Source organism: Rhincodon typus, chromosome 4 (genome assembly GCF_021869965.1).
Source record: "Rhincodon typus isolate 14 chromosome 4, sRhiTyp1.1, whole genome shotgun sequence".
Lineage (NCBI taxonomy): Eukaryota > Metazoa > Chordata > Chondrichthyes > Orectolobiformes > Rhincodontidae > Rhincodon > Rhincodon typus.
In genome coordinates this window covers 48,753,346-48,775,387 of record NC_063335.1, presented here as the reverse complement: position 1 = coordinate 48,775,387, position 22,042 = coordinate 48,753,346, and the positions used below count along the sequence as shown (strand labels likewise).

General features: G+C 37.7%; 1 protein-coding gene across 1 annotated transcript in view; it reads right to left on the bottom strand.

Moving 5' to 3' along the window:
* Window positions 1-70: 70 nt before the first annotated feature.
* The window catches only part of LOC125482927 (E3 ubiquitin-protein ligase UBR5-like), a 32,702-nt gene continuing 10,730 nt past the window's right edge, over window positions 71-22,042 (bottom strand). The window contains exons 5-17 of the mRNA XM_048595746.1: window positions 19,621-19,780; window positions 18,843-18,992; window positions 17,884-17,970; window positions 15,493-15,686; window positions 14,269-14,385; window positions 14,062-14,172; window positions 13,195-13,349; window positions 6,444-6,561; window positions 5,863-6,047; window positions 3,947-4,056; window positions 3,255-3,367; window positions 1,655-1,798; window positions 71-256 (exon numbers count right to left, since the gene is read on the bottom strand). Of these exons, the coding sequence (XP_048451703.1) occupies window positions 71-256; window positions 1,655-1,798; window positions 3,255-3,367; window positions 3,947-4,056; window positions 5,863-6,047; window positions 6,444-6,561; window positions 13,195-13,349; window positions 14,062-14,172; window positions 14,269-14,385; window positions 15,493-15,686; window positions 17,884-17,970; window positions 18,843-18,984 (1,662 nt within the window). The 5' untranslated portion in view covers window positions 18,985-18,992; window positions 19,621-19,780. The remainder of the gene's footprint in view (window positions 257-1,654; window positions 1,799-3,254; window positions 3,368-3,946; window positions 4,057-5,862; window positions 6,048-6,443; window positions 6,562-13,194; window positions 13,350-14,061; window positions 14,173-14,268; window positions 14,386-15,492; window positions 15,687-17,883; window positions 17,971-18,842; window positions 18,993-19,620; window positions 19,781-22,042) is intronic.

Below are 22,042 nucleotides of genomic sequence, written 5' to 3'. Positions count from 1 at the left end.
ACATGTGAATAGTACCATTGGGTTGGGTATCCCAGTTTCTTATGGAAATAGGAGCCACCACATGCACTAATTATCTGCCAAAGCAAGGTCTAATCACCTCCGTCTGCAGATTCGGGTGTGAGGGTACTGCTGGGTGGGCACAGAATACCTCACGTGCAGTCTGACCTGGTTGGCATCCTTCCGTTGGTCCTCGTTTTCCAAACACGTTAGATAGGGAGGATTCCCACTGGAGAACCCATTGGTACCAATAATAGTGCTGGGAGCAAAACAAAAAATACTCTAATTGTCACAAAGGCTCAAGATTTCCTAATTGCTAGCAGAAAAAAAAACCGGTGCAGAGATGACTTTAAAATTGATTTTTTTTTTTTTTTTTAAATTACTGGTCATACATAGGTCAGCACTCAACGGCCCTACATGCCCATTAAATAGAAGCAGAACTTGTGCTTAGTGCTGACCCAGTTTGATAGCAAGAAAACTCCATAAAAAGGTGCAATAACAACCGAAACGTGTGCCATAATGGGTTAAGAACCCACATAACAGGCACCAATTCCTCTTCCATGATATAATGCTTTGTTTAAAAAAGTCTCAATGGATCCTCTGTACAGTGAAAAACTGCTCAAGCTAATTGGTTGGTTGAAATTTGTGCAAAATATTTCAATCTAAATTTTGATCAAAATATATTTTCATTCATAATTTAAAACTTAAAGCTATGTTTATACTAATTTATTTAGTATTTGAAAAACTTCGTTTTTCATTGGAGAGGAGGAAAGGGAAGATCGAACTGTGTTTGTTAAACAAATTAACCAAGTTCTGCTTTGTGTAGGTCTTCAAAATGAACCTTCTCATTGCTTAAAACTACTCAAATTAGGAGCTGTTAATTTATGGGAGAGGACTAACATCTAAAGTGATAAGAACTAACCTCGTTGGCAAATTATAGACTTGAAAAACATGGGTTTGAGATGAGAAAGACCAAAAATGCTAGACTGACTTTAGAAAGATAACATGAAGGTCAATATTTAATCTATTCCAGTCTAGTATTTAATTTGTCTTTTTTGGGGAGCACTAAAGTGAAAGTCCACACTAGGAATGCAGACAGCTGATGCTCTGACACTCAACTGGCAGATTCTCTCACAATTCATTTTGCACTGAGGTATATAGATGAGGAAGGTGAGTTGGTTCCATCAAGCAATGACAGATGTGGAGTGCTACAACCGCATTAGCACAAGAACTTTCTGACAAAGGACTGGGGAGTGTGAGGAGGAGTTGAAGATAAGAGGCAGTGTGCCCAAATTTGATCCACATGGACAAGTTAACATATTTGGCTCCGCTGTGATTTCTGCCACTGGTAATGTCATCTAGACCCGTGCGAAGAACAGACATTTAAGCAAGCTATCAAAGTCTTGACGTCTGATTCCTTTTGCTTGGCTCAACTAATAACAGTTATTTAGTTTAGCAAAATCAAAATGGAGAAAATTACATCCAGCATTTAAAAAACCTGAAGCCATGGTTCTTAATATCTGAAGTTGTTTAGACAATGCTGTAAAGGAAGACCGCGAATCCAAGCTATTAATCTACAACTCAGTTCCCACTTTTCCAGTAATCCCGCATATAAAACAGTTAGAAACATTTAAAACATGTTTTTAAGAATGCTTACTTGAAGTTCATCAATTCGAAGCAGCCTACAATCTTGCAGAAGTGAAGTTGGATCAGCATCTGTACTAGTACAGTTCTGATTACTGACACTGCTGGAAGTCCCAGGAAATTTCACAGCAACATAAGCACCATCCACTTTCAATACCTTTTGGAGAAATTAAAGTGCATGTTGTTGACAAACACTGGTGGAATTGTGATCAGCACAATGAAGGGCCAGATCTTGCTGGAAAAAATAATGGCATGTTAAGACCATACACTACTATTGATATACAAATCAACTAGCAGTTGAAAGGTATGCACGAATTGCAAATTTCCAAACATGCTGGTCGATTTATGCCGCTATTCTGTTTACTGCGCACAAATGGCACCTCAACCCTAGCGTATTTTTTTAAAAAAAACTTGTTGGTTTGCACATTAATTGTCCATTAAACCTGATGACTGAGCACAGTTTCACTTTAATGATGTGATGACTTTTTTTTAAAACGCAATTGTGATCAATCCCTGTGGTCCAATTTGAAATGTTTAATCTCATTTTAACATTAGGTACAGTGCTACATTTTTGTTATATGGCTCTTGAGTACAATGTTAGTGTCCCTACCACTGAGCCAGGAGGCCTGGGTTCAAGACCATCTGGCTCCAAAAGCATGCAAGAACATCTTTAGCAGGTTGATTAAAAATGCCTACATTTTAGTTATATTTCCTGTCTTTCCTTCCATCTATTCCTGCACCTGATTTGACACTAACTTACCACTTGTTCGGTCATTGCCACTTCTTTCACAATTCATAAACCTCACTGGTTAAGGAGCGCACAGCAGCCTTTTATAAAGGCTTTCCACTGAGCCAGCATTGATTTGAATTTCCAGCAAGTTTCATTTTGCATGCGTTGAGTGCACATAAATCAAACAGTATGCTACTATAGCAAGATCCGGCCCAAAAGCCTGAGAGGTTATTCACAAATATTACATTGAAATCCCAAGTGAAATACTGTATCTTACCAAATGAAGATTTTATTGCAATGACAATACTAAGTTATGATTCAGTAACAGTAGGATGGCAGCTCAACCAAAACATGCTGCACTTGTTCACTGCTCACACTCGGGCACTAGATTCTTAGCGTTATATTTCTTGCTTGGCTTCAAATTACTTGCCAAATGGCTTCCTAAGCCTAATTTTACACTATGAAAGAAAACAGATCAATGTGTTCAATCAAGCTTTTTATGTCTAGCAAGCTGTGCTCCACTGTTACTTCAAGAATTAAAAGTGGTGCACAAACCATGACTATAAAATATAGATTTATATGTTAATAGCAACATAATTGTGTACAGCCAATAGATAGGAACAACTGATATTAACTGGCTTTCACTATAAACATTTGGAAGGCAACATATTTATTGAATAAATCTAAAGCAACTTCTGTAATCTACATACAGCACTTTGCCAAACAAGTTATCTTGCTGCTCGAGTCACAAGGTACATTTTTATATAAGTGGTTATACAGTTGAAGTTACCCCACTCACATCTGATGTACTTAATTTAAGAGAATTTAGTTAACTTAAATATTCACTTTTGTTGCAACACTAAATATTTGTTAAGTTCCATACCTTCCCCACTGGCACATTTTTAACATCTTCAACAAATACCACTTCTCGAAGTGGCCACTGCTCTTCATTTACTTTCTCTTCCTCTTTAGGTGCTGGAGTGGAACGCCTGCGCTCTGTATTAAGAGAAAAGAATTAACCAATCATACCTCAAGAATTAAACAAGGTAATACAACTGATCAAACATAGCTCATTAGTGCTAAATAAAGAAACACTATAAACAAAAATAGCAGGTAAAATTAACACGGAGTGTGGAGCTGGAGGAGCACAACGGGCCAGGCAGCATCCAAGGAACAGGAAAGTTGATGTTTTGGGTCGGGACCCTTCTTCCCTGCTCCTCTGATGCTGCTTGGCCCACTGTGCTCCTCCAGCTCCAACTGTTATCTCTGACTCCAGCATCAGGAGTTCTTACGATCTCTAGCAGGTAAAATTGTTGTATCTTAAAGCAGAAGTCAACTATCCCATTCTGCCCATGCCAACTCTTGGGGGGAAAAAAAAACTAATGATTAGCTCACTCCCCTACTCTTGGCCCATACGTAGTCTTGTAGGATTGTTCTCTGTAAATACTTATCAAATAACTTTTCAAAAAATTACTACCAAGTCCACTGCTACCATTCTTTCAAGGAATGCATTCATAACATAACTGATCACTTGAAAGTAGGGAAATTACAGAATATTTTCGTGGCAATACTTACTGTAGGGTAGTGATGCACTACTAGCGATAGACGATGCATCACTGCATGTGGATGCTGGAGATGGCGGCGGCCCCATCTCAGTCTTTACAGACTCTTGTTTACTCTCAGTCCTATACCAGAAAAATGACATTAACTACATATTTCAAAACAATGATGTAGGTTATTTCACCATGAAGTTATACTACATAACTAATTTTCAGTAGTTTATTCAGATATGGGCAAATAAAAATCAAACTTGAAGCATTCAAAATAAATCAAGCTCTTTATTAAAAAAATTTCAAGCCTTAATTCAATCACCACTGGAATGGTTATTCAAAAAGCTGTTACTTTCCTTCATACAAAGGTGTGCTCGATATTGCATGTTGACACCTAGAATGAAACTGAGCACATCGATTTACACATCAAAAGCAAATTTAAGATACTCATACAATTTTAAAATCATTAAATAACAAACATTTACTTCAATAAACACCTTCAAGTAGAGAAGTAATGCACCAATTCTTGCAAAAGTAGAAGTGAGGCCAACAGCATTCACCTTTAGTTACCTGGAAATTAGATAGCAACTTCCACTGATTGTGTATGCATTCAAGTAAGAAAATCTGGATGCTGATGCACAAAGCATGCTGCTCCAGGACCTTGTGAAAAAAACATTTCAGCATCGGATTCAAGCATTTTGAAAGACGACAGCTTGGTGTACTTACCAGATATTTTTGCACTAAGTCAGTGGAAGAGAAATTCTTTCCACTACAAGTATCTTTTTCAAGGAATAAATGGCCTTTTTTTAATGACTGCTTAAAACAAAGCCCTCTAAGCTTGAAGTATAACTTTTACAGTGCAGAGTCTAACTTTATGTATATTATTGAAAACAATCTTTATTCTATTACTCAATTCAATCTTACCCCTCCCTTTTCACTTTCTGTATGCTGACATTAAATTTAGTACTATAGAACATATGGCATATAATTCTTGGGTTGGACTCTATGTAGCAAATGATTCTTCAATCTGACCAGTTATAGAGCTGCACAGTCGCTTTCCTTGGCGTCTCAACTTCCAGCTACACAGTTTCTTATACAAGCTCTAACTTTACCATAAAACTTCACAGATAGTTAATGGACCAGTATAAATGAATGACTGGCTCTGTTCATTCTCCACAGCGCAAAACTTGGCTTCAAGAGATCACTTTTCGGATACAATGAAATCTAATAGTTGACACTAAGCACAAGTAAACCTGATGCAATTTTGCCCATCAAGCAAACACGGAACACAGCAGGATTCTATTAATCTTTTATCCAGTGGCAGGAAGATGGAAGCAATTATGGGAGAAAACTTACTGCCTCTGAAGAAGTGGAACAAAATCTAAAAAGGGATCATGTTCTGATACTATTTTGAGGAATAAATACTTCATTTTAAAGTATTCGGTCTGCATTTCAGATTAATCTTTCACCTGAAGTATGCTACCTTTGATTAAAAAAGGTATTTCCTCTACACAGTAGTGAAGTACTGTACTGACTATACATTCAAATGCCAGTGCAAAACTTTTTAACTTGAAAGCAAGATTGCTACTTGCTGAACGAAGCTGAAGAATTAAAAATGTAGGATTAGTAATTAAATTTGTCATTTTGAAAGCTTTCAAAATACTGTAGCAGTTAAACAAACTTTCTGGGCTTACAAAGCACTTTAGCAAGACATTTGCTTATGCTTTAGATTAACGAGTGGGCAGTGACAATGAACGACACTTTGTTAATTCTTCATGGTTTTGAAGTACAAAGGTAATTATTTTCATCCAATTAACACTATGTATACACACAATTGTAGTTCAATCTACATAAGGATGTGACATACACAGGAGGAGAATCAAGTTCACTACATGTATTCAGGTTGAGACATTTCAAGTGCATATTAAAAAAGGTACTCACTTATTTTCAGTGCTTTTGGACAATTTTTCTAAGTTTTTCAAACTTTCTGGTGATCTCAGCTGGAATCGACAGCTGTCATTCATATTCCAAACTGACTCCATCAACACACCAACTTTTGGAATGCCAGCACTAATGGAAAAGGCTACTGCTCCAGCATGATAAAGTGGATTATTTCTCAAACACACCTATTAAAATAAAATTATATTTCTCAAGTTGGTAGTTTAGAAACAATCAATTGATCTAATTTAACTTATTCAGTTTGTGTTTAAAATTGAAAATATCCCTTCAACTTGGAGGCAATCAAATCATCTGCATAAAAGCACAAGCCAAGTTTATTTGAGGTAAGAGATAACAAGGTGTAGAGCTGGATGAACACAGCAGGCCAGAAGAACAGGAAAGCTGACGTTTCAGGCCTAGACCCTTATGAGGTAATATCCCTTCCCACCTTTCTGCAGTACAACCACCTTATTTAGTCCGTGCATTTACAAAGTTAAATACAAAAGAACAAAGTCTCACATTACATCAATCTAGTTTAAGGTTTAGATTAAGGTTTGAGAATTTTAAGAAAATAAACTCCTTACCTGCGTTCCAACAGTGATATTGGGCATCGATGTCATGCCTGCATTGGACTTTGGTTTTTTGTTTTTGGCTCTTGCTTTCTCGAGCATCTTTTTCCGTTGGCTGAAAGGCACTACTCCCCTAAAGAGGGGAAAAAAGGTCAACTGATTCAGCAAGTTTAGACAAAGGTAGTTCTTTATTACACCTAAACTGTCTAAAAAGTGGAGTTGAAGCATACATTTTAAACATGCATGGAATAGCAAATATCATAAAAGACTTCATTTACAAGAATAAATCAAGTGATTGAATTTTACCCTTATAGGGGAAGGCAGAGGGCAAGAATCAGAAGGCATCTAGCTGGCAGGCTACCCAGAGATGAGAAATTTTCTCAGTCACATCCCAAGAAATACTGTTAGTGAATTATTAGTTACAACATAAGAGAACAGGATGTGGTTTAATTCCATAAAATTTAAATTAATTCCCACGGAAGTACAGGACTTAAAAATTGTGAAAAAGAAACGTGAAGTCAAAGCCTTTCATCCTGTAGCAATCAAGATTTTAATACAAGAAAATCAAACAGAACTATGACTCTAACAAGAATTATACACCCGCTAGTTTGACATCAATTTCAAAATCAAATCGAAAAGTTTCCTGAAAGAGTAGTGAAATGTTAGATGTTACAAAAACAATAAAGTTGATCAACAGTAGGCTACTTGGCCCTTCAAGCCTGCTCCACTATTCAATAAGTTAATGCCTTATCTAACTACAGTCTAAACTCCATTTTCCTGCCTGACTTGCAAAACCCTCAACTCCCCTGTAGATCACACATTTGCCCAACTCAGCCTAGAGTATGTTCAGTGATTCGGTCCTCACTGCTCTTTGGGGTGGAGCACAGCATTCCTAAGATTAATCACCCTTAGGGGAAATAAATTGCTAACTTCAATCTTCAAATGGGAGATGCTGTAGTGTGAAGTTGTAGCCCTTAGTTCTAGATTCTCTTAAAGAAAAACATCCCAGCGTTTACCTTATCACTTCAGAATCCTGTATACTTCAAGAAGATCACTTCTCATTCCTCCAAATCCAATGTGTTTAGATTCAAGTACCAAGGAATTGACCTACTGAATATTGTCTTAACCACCTTCAAAGTATACGCATCCATTCTTAAATAAGGTCAAAAACAGCAAATGGCATTCCAATATAATATCACCTTATATGGCTGTAGCAAAGTTCCCTACTTTTAGATTTGATCTCCTTGCTGATTCCATATGTTTTACTACTTACTTGGCAGCACATATGGGAACAAAGCTTTGTTCAAGTATATATTTTGCCATGTAAAAAAAGGAGGCTTCTGAAGCAGGTAAACATTAGATCAAATCTGCAGAAGTATAGTTCACAGGACAGCAGCCTTGAACTTTGAAAGGTGATTCATTGGATGTAACAGGGATCAGTTCACACAATTTACAGCACAGAAACAGGCCAGTCCCACGAGACCCTCCTAACCATTTAATTTAACCTAGTTAAAGATTACAAGAGACACAAAAATCTGTTGCCATGGAAACAACAGGCAAGTCGATGCCCATGCTACAAAGAGATAGAATTTCCTTGAACAATAATTTGTCGACCGTAAAAGTCCAACCCCATAATTTTGTCAAAACAAAGCAAAGTTTCTATGCACTACTCATTTGCTGCTGAAGTTAGACGCACTTTGATGCAAAACATTTCTAGAATAAGAATAACACACCACTGAAGACGGCCGTTCAGTTCCCCATATCTGCAAGTCACCGCACGCTATGAAGGTTACCAATCCATCTAATATGACAACATTGTATTAAAATGGAATAGCAGATATGCTGCCAGATCAAACTTAAAACTGTTGAGTTTGCAATACAGATAATAATTGTGCCCCACTAAAGAATACAAGATATTGGAGAAGAATGTTAAAGATTGGAAGAAATGTTCTTTACAACTTAGGCAGATCCATAACAATAAAATGTGCAAAGATTGGAACATTTAGCACATGGTTATAATTAAAAAAATGCAAGAATAAAAACTGCAAGAACAGACTCGTGTTTCTCTCAAATATATCTCAATTTCTGCCTTGAAACAGGAAAATTTCAGTCGCAGATTTCAAAGCCAATCCTGGACAATGTGTGAGATTTTGAAGAGAACCAATTTCAGCTATGATAGAAGACTAAAGATATCTCAGGTGTCTCTCATCACAGCATGATAGGCCCATGGTATTTCAAAAGTTTGTAATGAAACATCAAAAGGAATGGATACAGAAAGGCTTGTATTAAGAACAGGAATGAGACTCCCATGAATTCTGACGGGCCAGTCAAATGGGGAGCAAAACTGAAGGGAAAACACTGTTTTTGAAGTCACTGGCCACGAAAACAGCATATTCAACATTGCATGCTCGCACAATGTCTTAAAGCTAAAGTCAGTGGTGATAATCAAGCGAAAAGCTATCCCAATGCAAATCAGGGAAGGTGTAGTCACCCACAATGCCATTAGGGAGGGAACTCCAGGATTTTGAGCTACTGACACTGAAGGAATGGCAATATATTTCCCCATCAGGATGGAGAGTGGCTTGGAAGGGAACCTGCAGGTGGCAGTGTTCCAATGTATCTGTCGCCCTTATCCTTCTAGAAAGAAGTGGTCGGAGGTTTGGAAGGTGCTGTCCAAGGATCTCTGGTGAATTTCTGCAGTGCATCGTGTAGATAGTACACACTCCTGTTACTGAGCATCAGTGGTGGAGGGAGTGGATGTCATGCCAATCAAGCACGTTACTTTGTCATGAACGGTGTCAAGCTTCAAGAGTTGTTGGAGCTGCACTCATCCAGGCAAGTGGGCAGCATTCCAAAACACTCCATACTTGTGCCTTGTGGATGGTGCACAGGCTTTGGGGAATCAGGAGATAGGTTAATCACCTCAGTATTCCTAGTCTCTGATACGCTCTTGTAGCCACGGTACTTGTATGTTGATTCCAGCCAGAGTTTCTGGTCAAGGGTAACCCCCAGGCTAAGAGAATAGGGGAATTGAGTGATGGCAATACAATAATAAGGGGGTTGGTGGTTAGATTGTCTCTTATTGGAGATGGTCATTATCTGGCACGTGTGGGGCATGAATGTTATTTATCACTTTTCAATCTAAGCCTGGATAATGGCCAGGTCTTGTTGCATTTAAACATGGACTGCTTCAGTATCTGACGAGTCACGAATGGTGCTGAACCTAACACAATCAGCAAACATCTCCACCCTTCATCTTATGATGTACGTAAGGTCATTGAAGAAGTAGCTGAAGATGGTTAGACTTAGGATACTATCCTAGGAACTCCAGCAGATATTAAATCCAAAAGGGGAGGAACACAGACTGGGTGAAAAAAAAGCAACAGGCCTGAGAATTAGGAACACTCAGATTCCAGTAAAGAGAGACACTGATTGGGGGGGTTGTGCGGTGGTGGCGTAGAGAGTATGAGCCACTGGTGTAGAGAGTAGGAGCTACCAACTTTAGGAAAGCTAATAAGCAGAGCACATCTATGCTATTTACTTGGCCCTTAGAAGGCTTTCTCAGTAAGATCCCACATAAGAGATTAGCTTGCAAAATTAAAAAGTATATGGGATTGGAGGTTGTGTACTAACATGGATAGAAAACTGGTTGCAAACAGGAAATGCAGAGCAGTGTTAAACGGGTCTTTTTCAGAGTGGTAAGCTGTGACTAGCAAGGTAACAGTGATCAGTGCTGGGCCAAAGCAATTCACAAACTGTATTTATGATTTAGATGAGGAAACTTGCATATCATATCTCCAGATATGCAAATGACACAAAGCTGTGTGGGGGCGTATGTACAGTGGAGAGGATGCAGAAAAGTTTGAGAGATTTGGACATATTAAGTGAGCAAGCAAATGCATAGTAGGTGAAGTATAATGTGGGATAAATAGGAGGTTATTCACATTGGTAGCAAAACAAGTAGAAAGATCATTATCTGATCGGGAAAAGGGAGGTGTGACAAGACCTGCTCATCCTTGTACACCAATGAATCATTGAAAGTAAGCATGCAGGTGATGAAGATGGCCAACAGTATGCTGGCAAGAGGATTTGAGAATGTCAGGCTGCAACTGTACAGGGCATTGATAAGACCACACCTGGGTGTATTGGAGACCAGATCTGCATACTTGTCTGAAGGAGGATGTTCTGGCTATAGAGGGAGTGCAATAAAAGTTTACCAGACTAAATGTTTGGGATGGTGGGATTGACATACAGGGACAGACTGGATCAGTTAGGAATACACAGTCTCTCAGATTTGGAGGAATGGAGGGCCAGAGGGCAAGAGAGAGAGTGAGAAAGACCATATAGAAACCTATGAAAGTCTTAGAGGATTAGACAGGTTAGACCTTTCTGGACCGGAGGAGGAATTTATTCACCCAGAGATTGGTGAGCTGGTGATATTCCCTGCCACAGAAAATTGCCAAGGCCAAAAGATTGAAAACTTTCAAGAAAGATGTACATACAACACTTTGGCCAGAAGAAATCCAAGGATACGGGGAGAAAGTGGGAGTAGGGTAAAGTTGAATGATCAGCTATGATCATATTGAATGGCAGAGCAGGCTTGAAGGTCTAAATGGCCTACTTCTGCTCTTATAGTCTATGCTTCCATGTTTCTAAAACAAGAAATCTTGGCTCATCATTGTACTTATGGGACAACAGATTGTTTGTTGAATGATATTGTTCATGACATCGTGATTGCTGTTGATTATTCATATGACTATGCAATTCGTGAAGCAGACTGGGATGAGTTCTTCGGTTCTGAAGCTGAGAAAAAGAGGGTGATTCTTAACTATTATGATATATTCAGTGCAGTTTGTACTGCTCAAGAATATTCTTTTCTGTATTATGATCAAACTGAAAAAAGTTGTATACTACTGCCTTTTACTAATTTGATAAGTTTGAATCATTATTTGGGTTGAGGGGAACAATCTCCGATCTGGCCACTATAATCAGCTGATTTACCTCCAGAAAACAGGATGGGAGACTACGCAAGCAGGTCCATTCCAATCACAAAATACTGCTGTTGAGTCCTTGAAAATATCTATTCAAAATTGTATTTTTTTATACCCAAAAAAGTAAAACTCTCGCATCCAATTTGAGGAAAGTGGGGAATAAAATTTAAGATCTGTCAGCTTCTTTGCTTTAAAATTGTGTTATCTGTATTTAATAATTTGAATAAACTGACAAGTTAAGGGATGGGAGTCACAAGGGAAAATGCAACGAAGGCCACAGTAAGATCACTCGCAATCTTACTGAATCGTGATGCAGGCTTGGGTAAGTGAAAATCAGCTCCCACTGGTGCTGCATTTTGGAAAAGCAAATCAGGGCAGAACGGTGCTGAACAAAGGTACCTACCTTGGAGTGCAGGTTCTTAGCACCTTGAAAGTGAAATTGCAGGCAGGTAAGATAGTGAAGACAATGTTTGGTATCTTGCCTTTATTGGTCAGTGCACTGAGTATAGGAGTTGGGAGGTAATGTTGTGGCTGTACTGGATATCGGTTAGGCCACTTTTGGAATACTGCATTCAATTCTGCTCTTCCCGTTATAGGAAGCATGCTGTAAAACTTGAAAAGGGTTTAGAAAAGATTTATGTAGATGTTGCCAGGGTTGGAGAGTTTGATCTATGGGGAGAGGCTGAATAGGCTGGGGCTATTCTCCCTGGAGCATCGGAGACTGACGGGTGACTTTAGAGGTTTATAAAATCATGACGGGTGTGATAGGGTGAATAGCCAAGGTCTTTTCCCCCAGGGTGGGGAGTCCAAAACTAGAGGGCATAGGTTTCAAGTGAGGGGGGAAAGATATAAAGTGTGACCTACGGGGCAACTTTTTCACACAAAGGGTGGTGCGTATATGGGACGAGCTGCCAGAGGAAGTGGTGGAGGCTGATACAACTACAATATTTAAAAGGCATCTGGATAGGTATATGAATAGGAACGGTTTAGAGGGATATGGGCCAAATATTGGCAAATGGGCTGAGATTAATTTAGGATATCTGGTCGGCGTGGACGAGTTGGACCGAAGGGTCTGCTTCTCCTTCCATGCTATACAACTCTGACTCTATGAAATCAATAGTTCTGACGAAACGAAAAAGAAACTAACTGAACCTGCACAAGAGTTCAAAAGAATGAACACAGCAAAAATTAAGTCACTGTTGTAATTCCTGCCATGTTAGAATTTAAAAAAGGGAACTGCATGATAAAATGGGGTGAGAACAACATTGACCAAGGCTTTTAAATGGTCTAACATCTGAAAATATGAATTGGCTGTAATGCGACCGACGAATAGTGGACACCGTTTGGAGAACGCAAACTTTCTGCTGTACAGGTATAGCAATTTTCCAATAATGAGATTTTCTATGGCACGAGGTCACACAAGAATGCAACTATCGCGTTATAAGAGAACTATCTGTACCTAGAATGGTTAACTGTGAAGCATTATCTGCAGAGAGTTGTCTGAACATTAACATCCTTAATCAAGTTTATAGCAACTTACATGAGCAAAATATTAATCCGGTCCTGAATTTCTCGTATCATCTGTTTTGCTAAACTATTTTTTTTAAAAAAAGAAAAGCACATAGCACTTAAACATTTAGCCATTTAGACAAAATGAATGTCAAATTCAAAGCAGGAAAAGCTGATAAGTTGCACTGTAGTGTTTAACTGACCAAGTAAAACGTAATATACGTACTTTGCCAACATGAGATTTTAAAAATGCATTCAACACTTACCACCAATAGAGGCTACTTTCCAGTTGGACACATGTATATAGGGCACAACAGTGCAAAGACATAATCTTTTCTCCTTGCAACTCTGGAAAAATTTGTGCACTGTGTTCCAGTTTAGAAGCTACAGAACATAATGTCTCATCTACCCACGTGGCAACCTAAAACAAGAAGAACGAGCAACTGAGAAATTAACAGCCTCCCATTCCATTAAAAACTGCCACATTTAGGATACCTACACACAGTGTGGTCCATTCCCCATTGTTTTTTTTTAATACAATTTGATATTTCATTTGGTTGTAAAGAACTTGGAGTATTGCTGAGAAAAAAAAAGTCATTTGTCCAGAAATTTCATAATGCATTCATCAGGACATTTCGCAAAAATAAAAATTCAAGAGAAAAACCAACATTTATACTGCATGTGTGGAGAATTCTGATTGGTCAGCAAATAGATTCTGACTGGTGGAGATATTGCCATGAACAGGAAATCTGGGTACTGTTTAATTCCAGGCATTTAAAGCAGACAGGTCACCCTGATTGGTCAGGCATTGCCTTAAGCTGCCAGCTATTTTGGTGAGTTGAATAACTAGATTAAACACGCTCCTCTCTCAACTTCAAAATAATACGTCAAATAAGACAAAATCAGTGGAAGTTTATGAACCGAGATCATTTTCAGCCATCAAAAAGCACAACTGAAATATTAGAAAATCTCAACATACAGAACAGCTAAGATTAATTATTTAAAACCAGGCCTGTGTACAAGATCAGTTGGAAGATAAGTGCCCAAAAAAATGAGAGAGAGATTTGGAGACCGTTTGAAACAAACACATAATTTTAATCAAATTCTGCACCTTTCAATTTAATTATACTTACTTTGCTGTTTTCTGTTGTAACTGTAGCTCTAATACTATTGGCAGCCAGAAGGACAATTTTCTCATTGGTTAAACTTAGTTGTGTGGTTCGAGGATGGTGCACAGAGGGATTCTTTAGGGTATGAAGAAGATTTTAAAATTCAGTTAGCACAGAAACAGTATACAACTAGGCACAAATCAGAGTGAAGCAAAAGTAAAGTATTTATACCTGTGCATTCCTGTAAGGTTCAGATTCATTCCACTTCCATTGATACAATTCACCTTTGTTGCTTACAGCTATAAGCTCTGAGAACAGAGCACCGATAGCTACAAATTTGGTACCATCCTAGGGAGAAAAAAAATTGGATTTGAACAATTTTAATTCTCATGGACTTGCTTCAAATGCTCTACAGAACCCACTGTTCTAGCAAGATTTGAACTAGTTATTGTGGCACATCTTCTATAGACCTGGCAATGTTGTTAAACCTATACCTGCTTGATAGAAGTCAAAACTAAAAGCTGCTACAAACTTTAGAGGAAGAGTTATAGATTCTATTGCAGATATAATTCTAATGAAGGCTGACATCATTAATAAAATTAAATTCAGTTCACATATTAAACAATTTTGAATTTTTCCTGAAATTTATGGACCATACCAGAGATCCAAAACATTTTTCTCAAGCAAAAGAAATTTGGTTTCCCACTCTCTACAGACAAAGAAATGAGGGTACTGTAACCATAGCAAAATGGATCTGCATTCTACGCTTTCAATCCTATCAGTGACTTTGACCACTCAATTCCACTAGAACAAAACCATAATTTATTTTCCACCTCAAATTAGAACAAGCAACAGTAGGATTCAAAAAATTGAGATAATTGTTTGCCATGATCTTTCCAATTTTATTATACTAAAACTAAGTTGGCATTTTACGCTACTGGCTTGATCACAAACTGAATAAACAGGCTTGCACATTTCCGTCATTTCTGGCAACTTAAATTGTGCAGTATAATTTAGGTACAGACTAGCTGAAATGAAATTTATATACATACTACATTATGCTGAGAAGTTTGTACAATTTTAGTTTTCTGTCAACTGTAATGCGATGGAAATGCAAGGAAAGCTTAAAAACATTGGCAGGAAAATTACTTCATTGACAGCTGAATGTCAGACAGTTCAAATCTATGCTTGCATGCTCAATTAGAGGATGACACCAAGCTAGTAGTATCACTCAAACTGCCAGCCACGTTTCAAATTAGTAAGTGTAGTATATTAGACTTACAACTATCACACTTAATAGGAATCAACTTCTTTGTTCAGACAAAACTCTTACGGTCAGATTGTTCATAGATTTATTAAAAAGATTACTGAATCACAGCACAACTTCCAAAACCTACTAATAAGCTTCAGTCACATCAATTTTTTTTTTTTTTTTTTAAAAAAAAAAACACTCACCCGATCAGGCCACCACTGCAACTCTTCTCCCAAGGAGACAGGACTTTGAACCGGAAGGCTTTTCTTATCCAAGCTTGATTCACCTTCTCTGCTTGTGGAGCCTCGTTCATTATCAAATGAGGAACCATCAAGCCATCTCCTTTCACGTAAACGTAAAACTGACTCACGTTCACGCAACAGATCGGAGTCTCTCTCTAAGGGAAGAAGGAGAACTGGTATGCAATGGGGTCACACCAGTGGAATAAAAATAAGCCAATCTCTAGGAAAACCCTCCACAGTACAACTAAAAGCAGTGTTACACAAGACGAGTGCGTAACAACTCTGCACTATGCCAAATTGAATGTAACAAGGACTACCACTGAAGGGACAGTCACTTCTGATTTATATTCACCCTGATTGTTCTCTCTCCCAAAATAAAATTTATGCTCACCCAAACTACCTACCATTCCACATCAATAGAACATTGCTTGTTAAGATAATGTCAATGTCTACTTGTAAATGACTGCTAGAAGACGGTCAAAAACACAAGTTGAAAGTTGTCCAGTTACACACACTTCTTGGAAGGAAGGCCTTCAATTCCACTCACACTCTCCCTCCTTTCTATTTTCGACACGTGCTTAATTTTTAACTTTGAATGCAAGATTACACAACTGAATGCCAAAATGAAAAATTTAATGTTTTTAAAATATTCAAAGTATTGTACTCTCTTGCAGCTTGAACATTTGACACAAACTACATATTTGATTTGCTCATCCGTTGGCACCATTTAATTTGGATCAATTATTGTCACACGGTCCATTACTTTCTTCATCAAGGAAACAGCATCTTCTACTTTGAAACCAGATCACACAAACATGTACCTGTGCATTTTAAATTGAAATGTACAATATCTTTCAGCCCTGCAGCTCTACATTTGAGCTGAAATGAGGACAAAACCAAACAATGTTTCATGATAGCTCATCTGTCATTGCATGGATTGCAGTAAGAGGTTTGATTTATAATGCATACAACTAACAATACTTAAAATTTCAAAGCTGTACAGTGATCTAAACATATGAAACCTTTTCTTCCTGCACCTTGGCAAAATCATGAATACATCATTTTTAAAACAGTTAGAGCAACTGAGGTATAAACTGTTACAATAAGAAGAATTTAATTTTGACCCGATTTGGGGCTCCACCTGTAATTTAGGGTAAAATTAGGAACCTGACCTGTTCTGAAGTCTGCCTGACAGCAGCCTTGAATCAAGAGCCTATTAAAATGCCAGAGAAAGGTTTAATTTATTTTGCTGAGAAGGTGCAAGGTGATTACAGTAGTTCAAATGGAAGTCTTAGTCCCAGCAAAATGTTGATTATATTGTAGTTAAACAATTGAGCTTTAAACTATTCATTTAAATCTAAGACAAAAAAAGTTTAGGGGTTGGAAATCTCAAGGATAGCTAATTGCCATTTCTATCTGAATAAAAGACCCATGGGATTCCTGTTGCTTTAAGAGGGGAAGGGTTTCAAATATATCCTTGAAATTCTCAAGACAGTCAGTCTTCCAGAATCCAGCAGAGACTGAGCAGCTAGAGGTCTGAGTGTAGGAATGTGGGTAAGAGCTCACACTCAGATGGAGATGTTCAAATTCGTGACTGCAGAATCTGTGTCAGAGGGAGAATCACCAGCAAAAAGACATTTGCTTTTGCAGACAGTCCTGGATTTAAATAGTACCGGGCTGAGAAAGAAAAATGAAGTAAATCCTCAGCAGCCAAGAATCATTTTGACTAGTTTCAGGAGAATCGAAAGTCTATTCAAAGGACAGTATACCATATACATGAAATATAACCAAACCAAATCTATGCTCCAAGTAAAAGCAAAAGTTATGCATTTTAAAAGTACAAGTTGCCTACAAAAACAATTCTCATTGTCTTGTTTGCACAGTAAAACATGAAATCTTGTCACATCATTCTTTCATATCGATTGGAAGCTCCAATTGTTATTTTAAAAATTGGCAGTTTCTACATGGGCCAGGAAACCTATATACAGTAATACAGGTGCTCAGATTTTAGTATACCAATATGATCAAATGTTATTTTCTTAAACCAATTACACAAACAGCTTGTACATTTAAAAGAACAGCATAATGCTGATTTAGAACATTAAAAAATGTGCTAGATTCTTTAATTCATAATTTTTCACCCCCTTATTTTCTACTTTCAAGACAAAGAACACTATTTGTCCTGATAGAATAGCTTAGTGGGCTTCAGTCAGAATACAGAATACAGTTTTGGTTGTCTCACAATGGAGTGATACTAGCATGTTATCGAAACTACAGAGGTGGTGTGCTGAATTAATTCCCAGTTTAAATCATCTTAGTTATCAATGCAGCTAAAATGAGCTGAGACTCTACCTTTTACAGGAGCAGTGGTGTAGGGAGATCTGATCAAATATGATGAATGAACGATTGTCTCTGAGTTCACAGTTTGTTCCAACTTAACTTTATGCAGAGAAGGAGAAGAAAACTGGGTCACAACTGGAAGTCACACGAACTGAGATGACATGAATCGGCTCTGTTTCCATAGACTAATAGACGTCAGTTTGTACATGATGCTGTCACTAAATTCCTTCATGCAAAATCTGGACTGGTTTCTGGATGGGGCAGAGATCACCTCCACTGCATAGTTTAACTTGGTTAAAGCCATCTCCTATTCTAGTTTTAATTGCATGGGAGACAAGGGTCAGTGAAGAATTTCCCAGCTTTTGGAACACTACCCACAAAACTGACTGAGTTTTTCATTTCTTCCTGGAATGTATAGATTGGTATAACAATATTCTTTGAATGGACCTGAAATACCAGAGAATCTTTTTCTGTTCATTTACTTTCCATATCTTCACTTAAGAAATGCCAAGCTTTATAAGCCTTTAACATAAATACCAAGTAATGCTAAACCTAGTAAAGAATGCAGACCAACTGATCATCAGTTGCAGTTAAAGACCCAAGTAAATGTAAGAACCTAGATAATAAAACACTAAAAATTTGGATCTTCTAGCAATATCAGGTGGAATGCTCAAACCATGAAAAGAGATTACTAGGAAAGGTAATTCTCTCAAGTTTAAGATTTTAAAGAAAAACACAGATGGAGTTGTAAATTCAAAGTTTTTATCTATTGTTGATAGTTGTTATTGAAATATACCCAGTTATTCAGCTGTCCCACAACATTATAAACTATGAAAGAAATAATGCCCAAATTTATTCACTACTCTTACCATCAGAAGCAAAATGCAATTAATTTTTGAAAGCGCAGGATAAGGAGAAAACACCTAGAAAGATATAGAAAAGCTTGTAAAATTATCTTGGCTTCAAAATACCTCTTGATGAGCCTAGTCTGGAGAGAGAAGAGCGGCGGAAGGAAGGATAACCAAAATAGCTGATATCTTCAGAAAACATAGCATCAGCATCTATGATGACACTCGGATGTGCAGAATGGATATCTGCATCCAGTAATGACATAAGATCCTCTGAGAAGGGAACACAGCAATGTCAATAGTACAAAACTAATACAAAATAAATTTGTTCACAATAAAACTAAAATGAGGAGCATTTGTTCCTTTAACAATAGAGAAAAAACTAACACTGGAAATCATGAATGAAACATAAGGGGCCTTTGTGACATTCGCCATGGAAGGATGCGCAATATCCTATACAATTCCAGCACAATGCTGTCTCAAATGGTTAAGTATTTCTCAAAATTACAAGGTGCCCATCTATAGAATCAGTCAAGCACATTGGAGAAAGAGGGAAATGATATCTGAAAGCCTGCAGTTATCTTAAGGAGTGAAAGACAGCATTTACAAACAGATATTTTGTCAGTCAAGCTACATATTATGATCTGAGGTGGGATGTGGGGTGAGGGATTGGGGAGTTTGGGATGGGAGGAATCCAATTTACAAAGCTTTTTATAAGACATGGGTATGCACCTCACATGTGAATCTTAGGTTTCTTGATACATGCTTAGGAGACCTACAAACAACAAAATCTGGACATGGTCCAGCAGCATACTCCTATTTTCTTATCTCTTAGAATTCTAACAGGTCTGTTAGAATCAAGGTAATCTGAACCTGAAACCCGAGCATCAAGCTCACAAACCTCCAGGTAAATATGATTCACTTGCTGTATCATCACCGTCATCTCCGTCTTCATCATCACGGCTCAGTAGATTGTTCACAGCAAGATTGACATCCAAATTAGTCCTTTGTAGTTCCCGAATAATAACACTTCTAGACTTGCCTTGCAATACAACTTGTGCCTGATGACAAGATAAAAGATGAAATTAGTATGCAATGAAGAATTCAGTTTAAAATGAAAATCTGAGATGCAGTTACAAACAATTTAAGATTCTAAAATGAAAGTTTAAAAAATTCTGAACATAGTTGTGGCAAGACAACAGTTTACTAAAGACAGACATAAGCAAAATACAAGATGCTGCAAATCTGAAATTGACAGAAAATGCTCAACAGCTCTCATCTACGCTCCTTGAATTCTGTTGTTTTGTGCACCCCCAATTTCAACTGTCTCACCACTGACGGCCATGTATTCATTTGCCGGGGCCATGTTTTGCAATTCCTTCCCTATGCCTTTTCCATCTCAACCTTGCTTTCATCCTTTAAACACGCTCCATTAATGCTATCGCTTTGCCAAAGCTTTAGGTTATCTGACCCAATACCTCCCTATGTTTTATAATGCTCATGTGAAGGATCTCTGGATATTTCGTTACTTTTAGATGTGCTATATAAGCAAAAGTTGTTGAAATACTTAGGTGGTCAGGAAGCATCTGCAGAAAGACAGTTACTGTTTTAGGTAAATACTCAAATATTAATTACGTCTAACTACGTGTTCACTGCCTGACCAGAGTATTCCCTGCATTTTTCAGCTTTATATCTGAAACAAGAACTGCCACTTTAGTTGCTCACTTGAAAACAGAAAACATTACGTGGAGATGAAAGACTAGGAGGATTGTGTCCATATATCAAAAATTTATCTTTAGTCATTTTAAGGATTCATGTCCTGAATTGCTGTATGCAACAGCACCAAGAAACAAGTCTCTGATCAGATATCCAACCATTCCTTTAAACTTGTCAACCAAGTTTATTCTTCAAAAAAATGCTGAAACATAAGTATCATCACTAGCAAAGCCAGCATCGACAGGCTACCCACAGATGTCTCAAAATTTAGCCTTGGCCAGTTCAATCTGGTCCATTTCAGGGAGTCCCCACGCAGACTTCTGGAACAGTTGTCAGTCTCTTTCTCTCTCTGACTATGGAGAGGAAGCTCATGACCATCCACGTCTGCCTTCATGCTGGATAAAGGTGATGGTAATCTATAAATCGGTGTTGGGTTCCAGCAAAAAGCAATGCTAATTATTACAGCCCAAGTACTCAGGAGTAAGCTTCAGATAACTTCCAGACTGTACCTATTAACTGGGAAAGATCCATACAAGGCAAACAAAATTAGCATCGCAGGGCTTAGAACAAGGTGAGCTAGAGATCAGTGGAAATGTAGTCTCCTCACATTCAACCAGCGATCCAACTTCTCTTAGTTGATGTTTCAGCCTCTGAAAACAGCAGCAATTAAGTTACCCCTCAGCATCTTTAAAGCAGGTGCTTAAGTGAAAGATTGAGTAATTTATTTCTACGGCATACACACTAAGTATGTCACCTCCAGTTTACACAAGGATAGCTAGATTGACACGGAATACATATTAATGCTTTCCATCATACCCAAGTGTTTTTTTAATTAAATATGCTGAATAGCAATGAGTTCAAAGTAGTGTCACAATGATAATTCATATTTAATTTTGCTTAGAGTACTTAGGTTTTGTAGGAAAAGGAAATTTCATGTTCTGTGGACACATCTGGAATAGCTTCTTCAAAAGAGGGCATTGAAAGTTCACTGTAGATATTGAAGTTTTTTTTTTAAGAAAAAGGGTTTTTAAAAAAAAAAAAATCACAACTTGTAATAACTGCTTCCTATGCTGTACGTTCTATTCAGGCTGTTTTTGACCAGACTTGGCAAGTTCTTGTTTGGTCTGGTTCATTTGGAGGAAGCCTAAGAACTAGCTGCTCTCTTATTTCTAAAAGGAAAACCCACTTGATTAGTTCAGAATGAAAACTATATATTTGTAAGAGTGATTGGAAGTAAGTATTTCCAGAGAAATCTGACAGTAATGCAAAACTTTAGAACAACTGTGCATGATTCACTGATGCACCCACATGTGCCAGAACATCACTGCAACAGACTGTGGAACATCCCACACTTGATCCTTCTCCCTTCAAAAATAAAAGGCGAAAAAGGTTTTGTTTTCAGAAAACCAATCAAGGTGGCAAATTTGGATTTTTGCTTTTATAATAAACAAATAAATATGTTTAAGAAATCTGACTGATTAAAACAACAAAATCAAACCTGGTGTGGAAAACGTATTTACCTCATCATCCTGGTAATTTGCAAAGGTTTTTAACTTTATTTTGTGACCTGTGGAGTGCTGGGGTGGGAGCAATGTGCACTCCTCCAG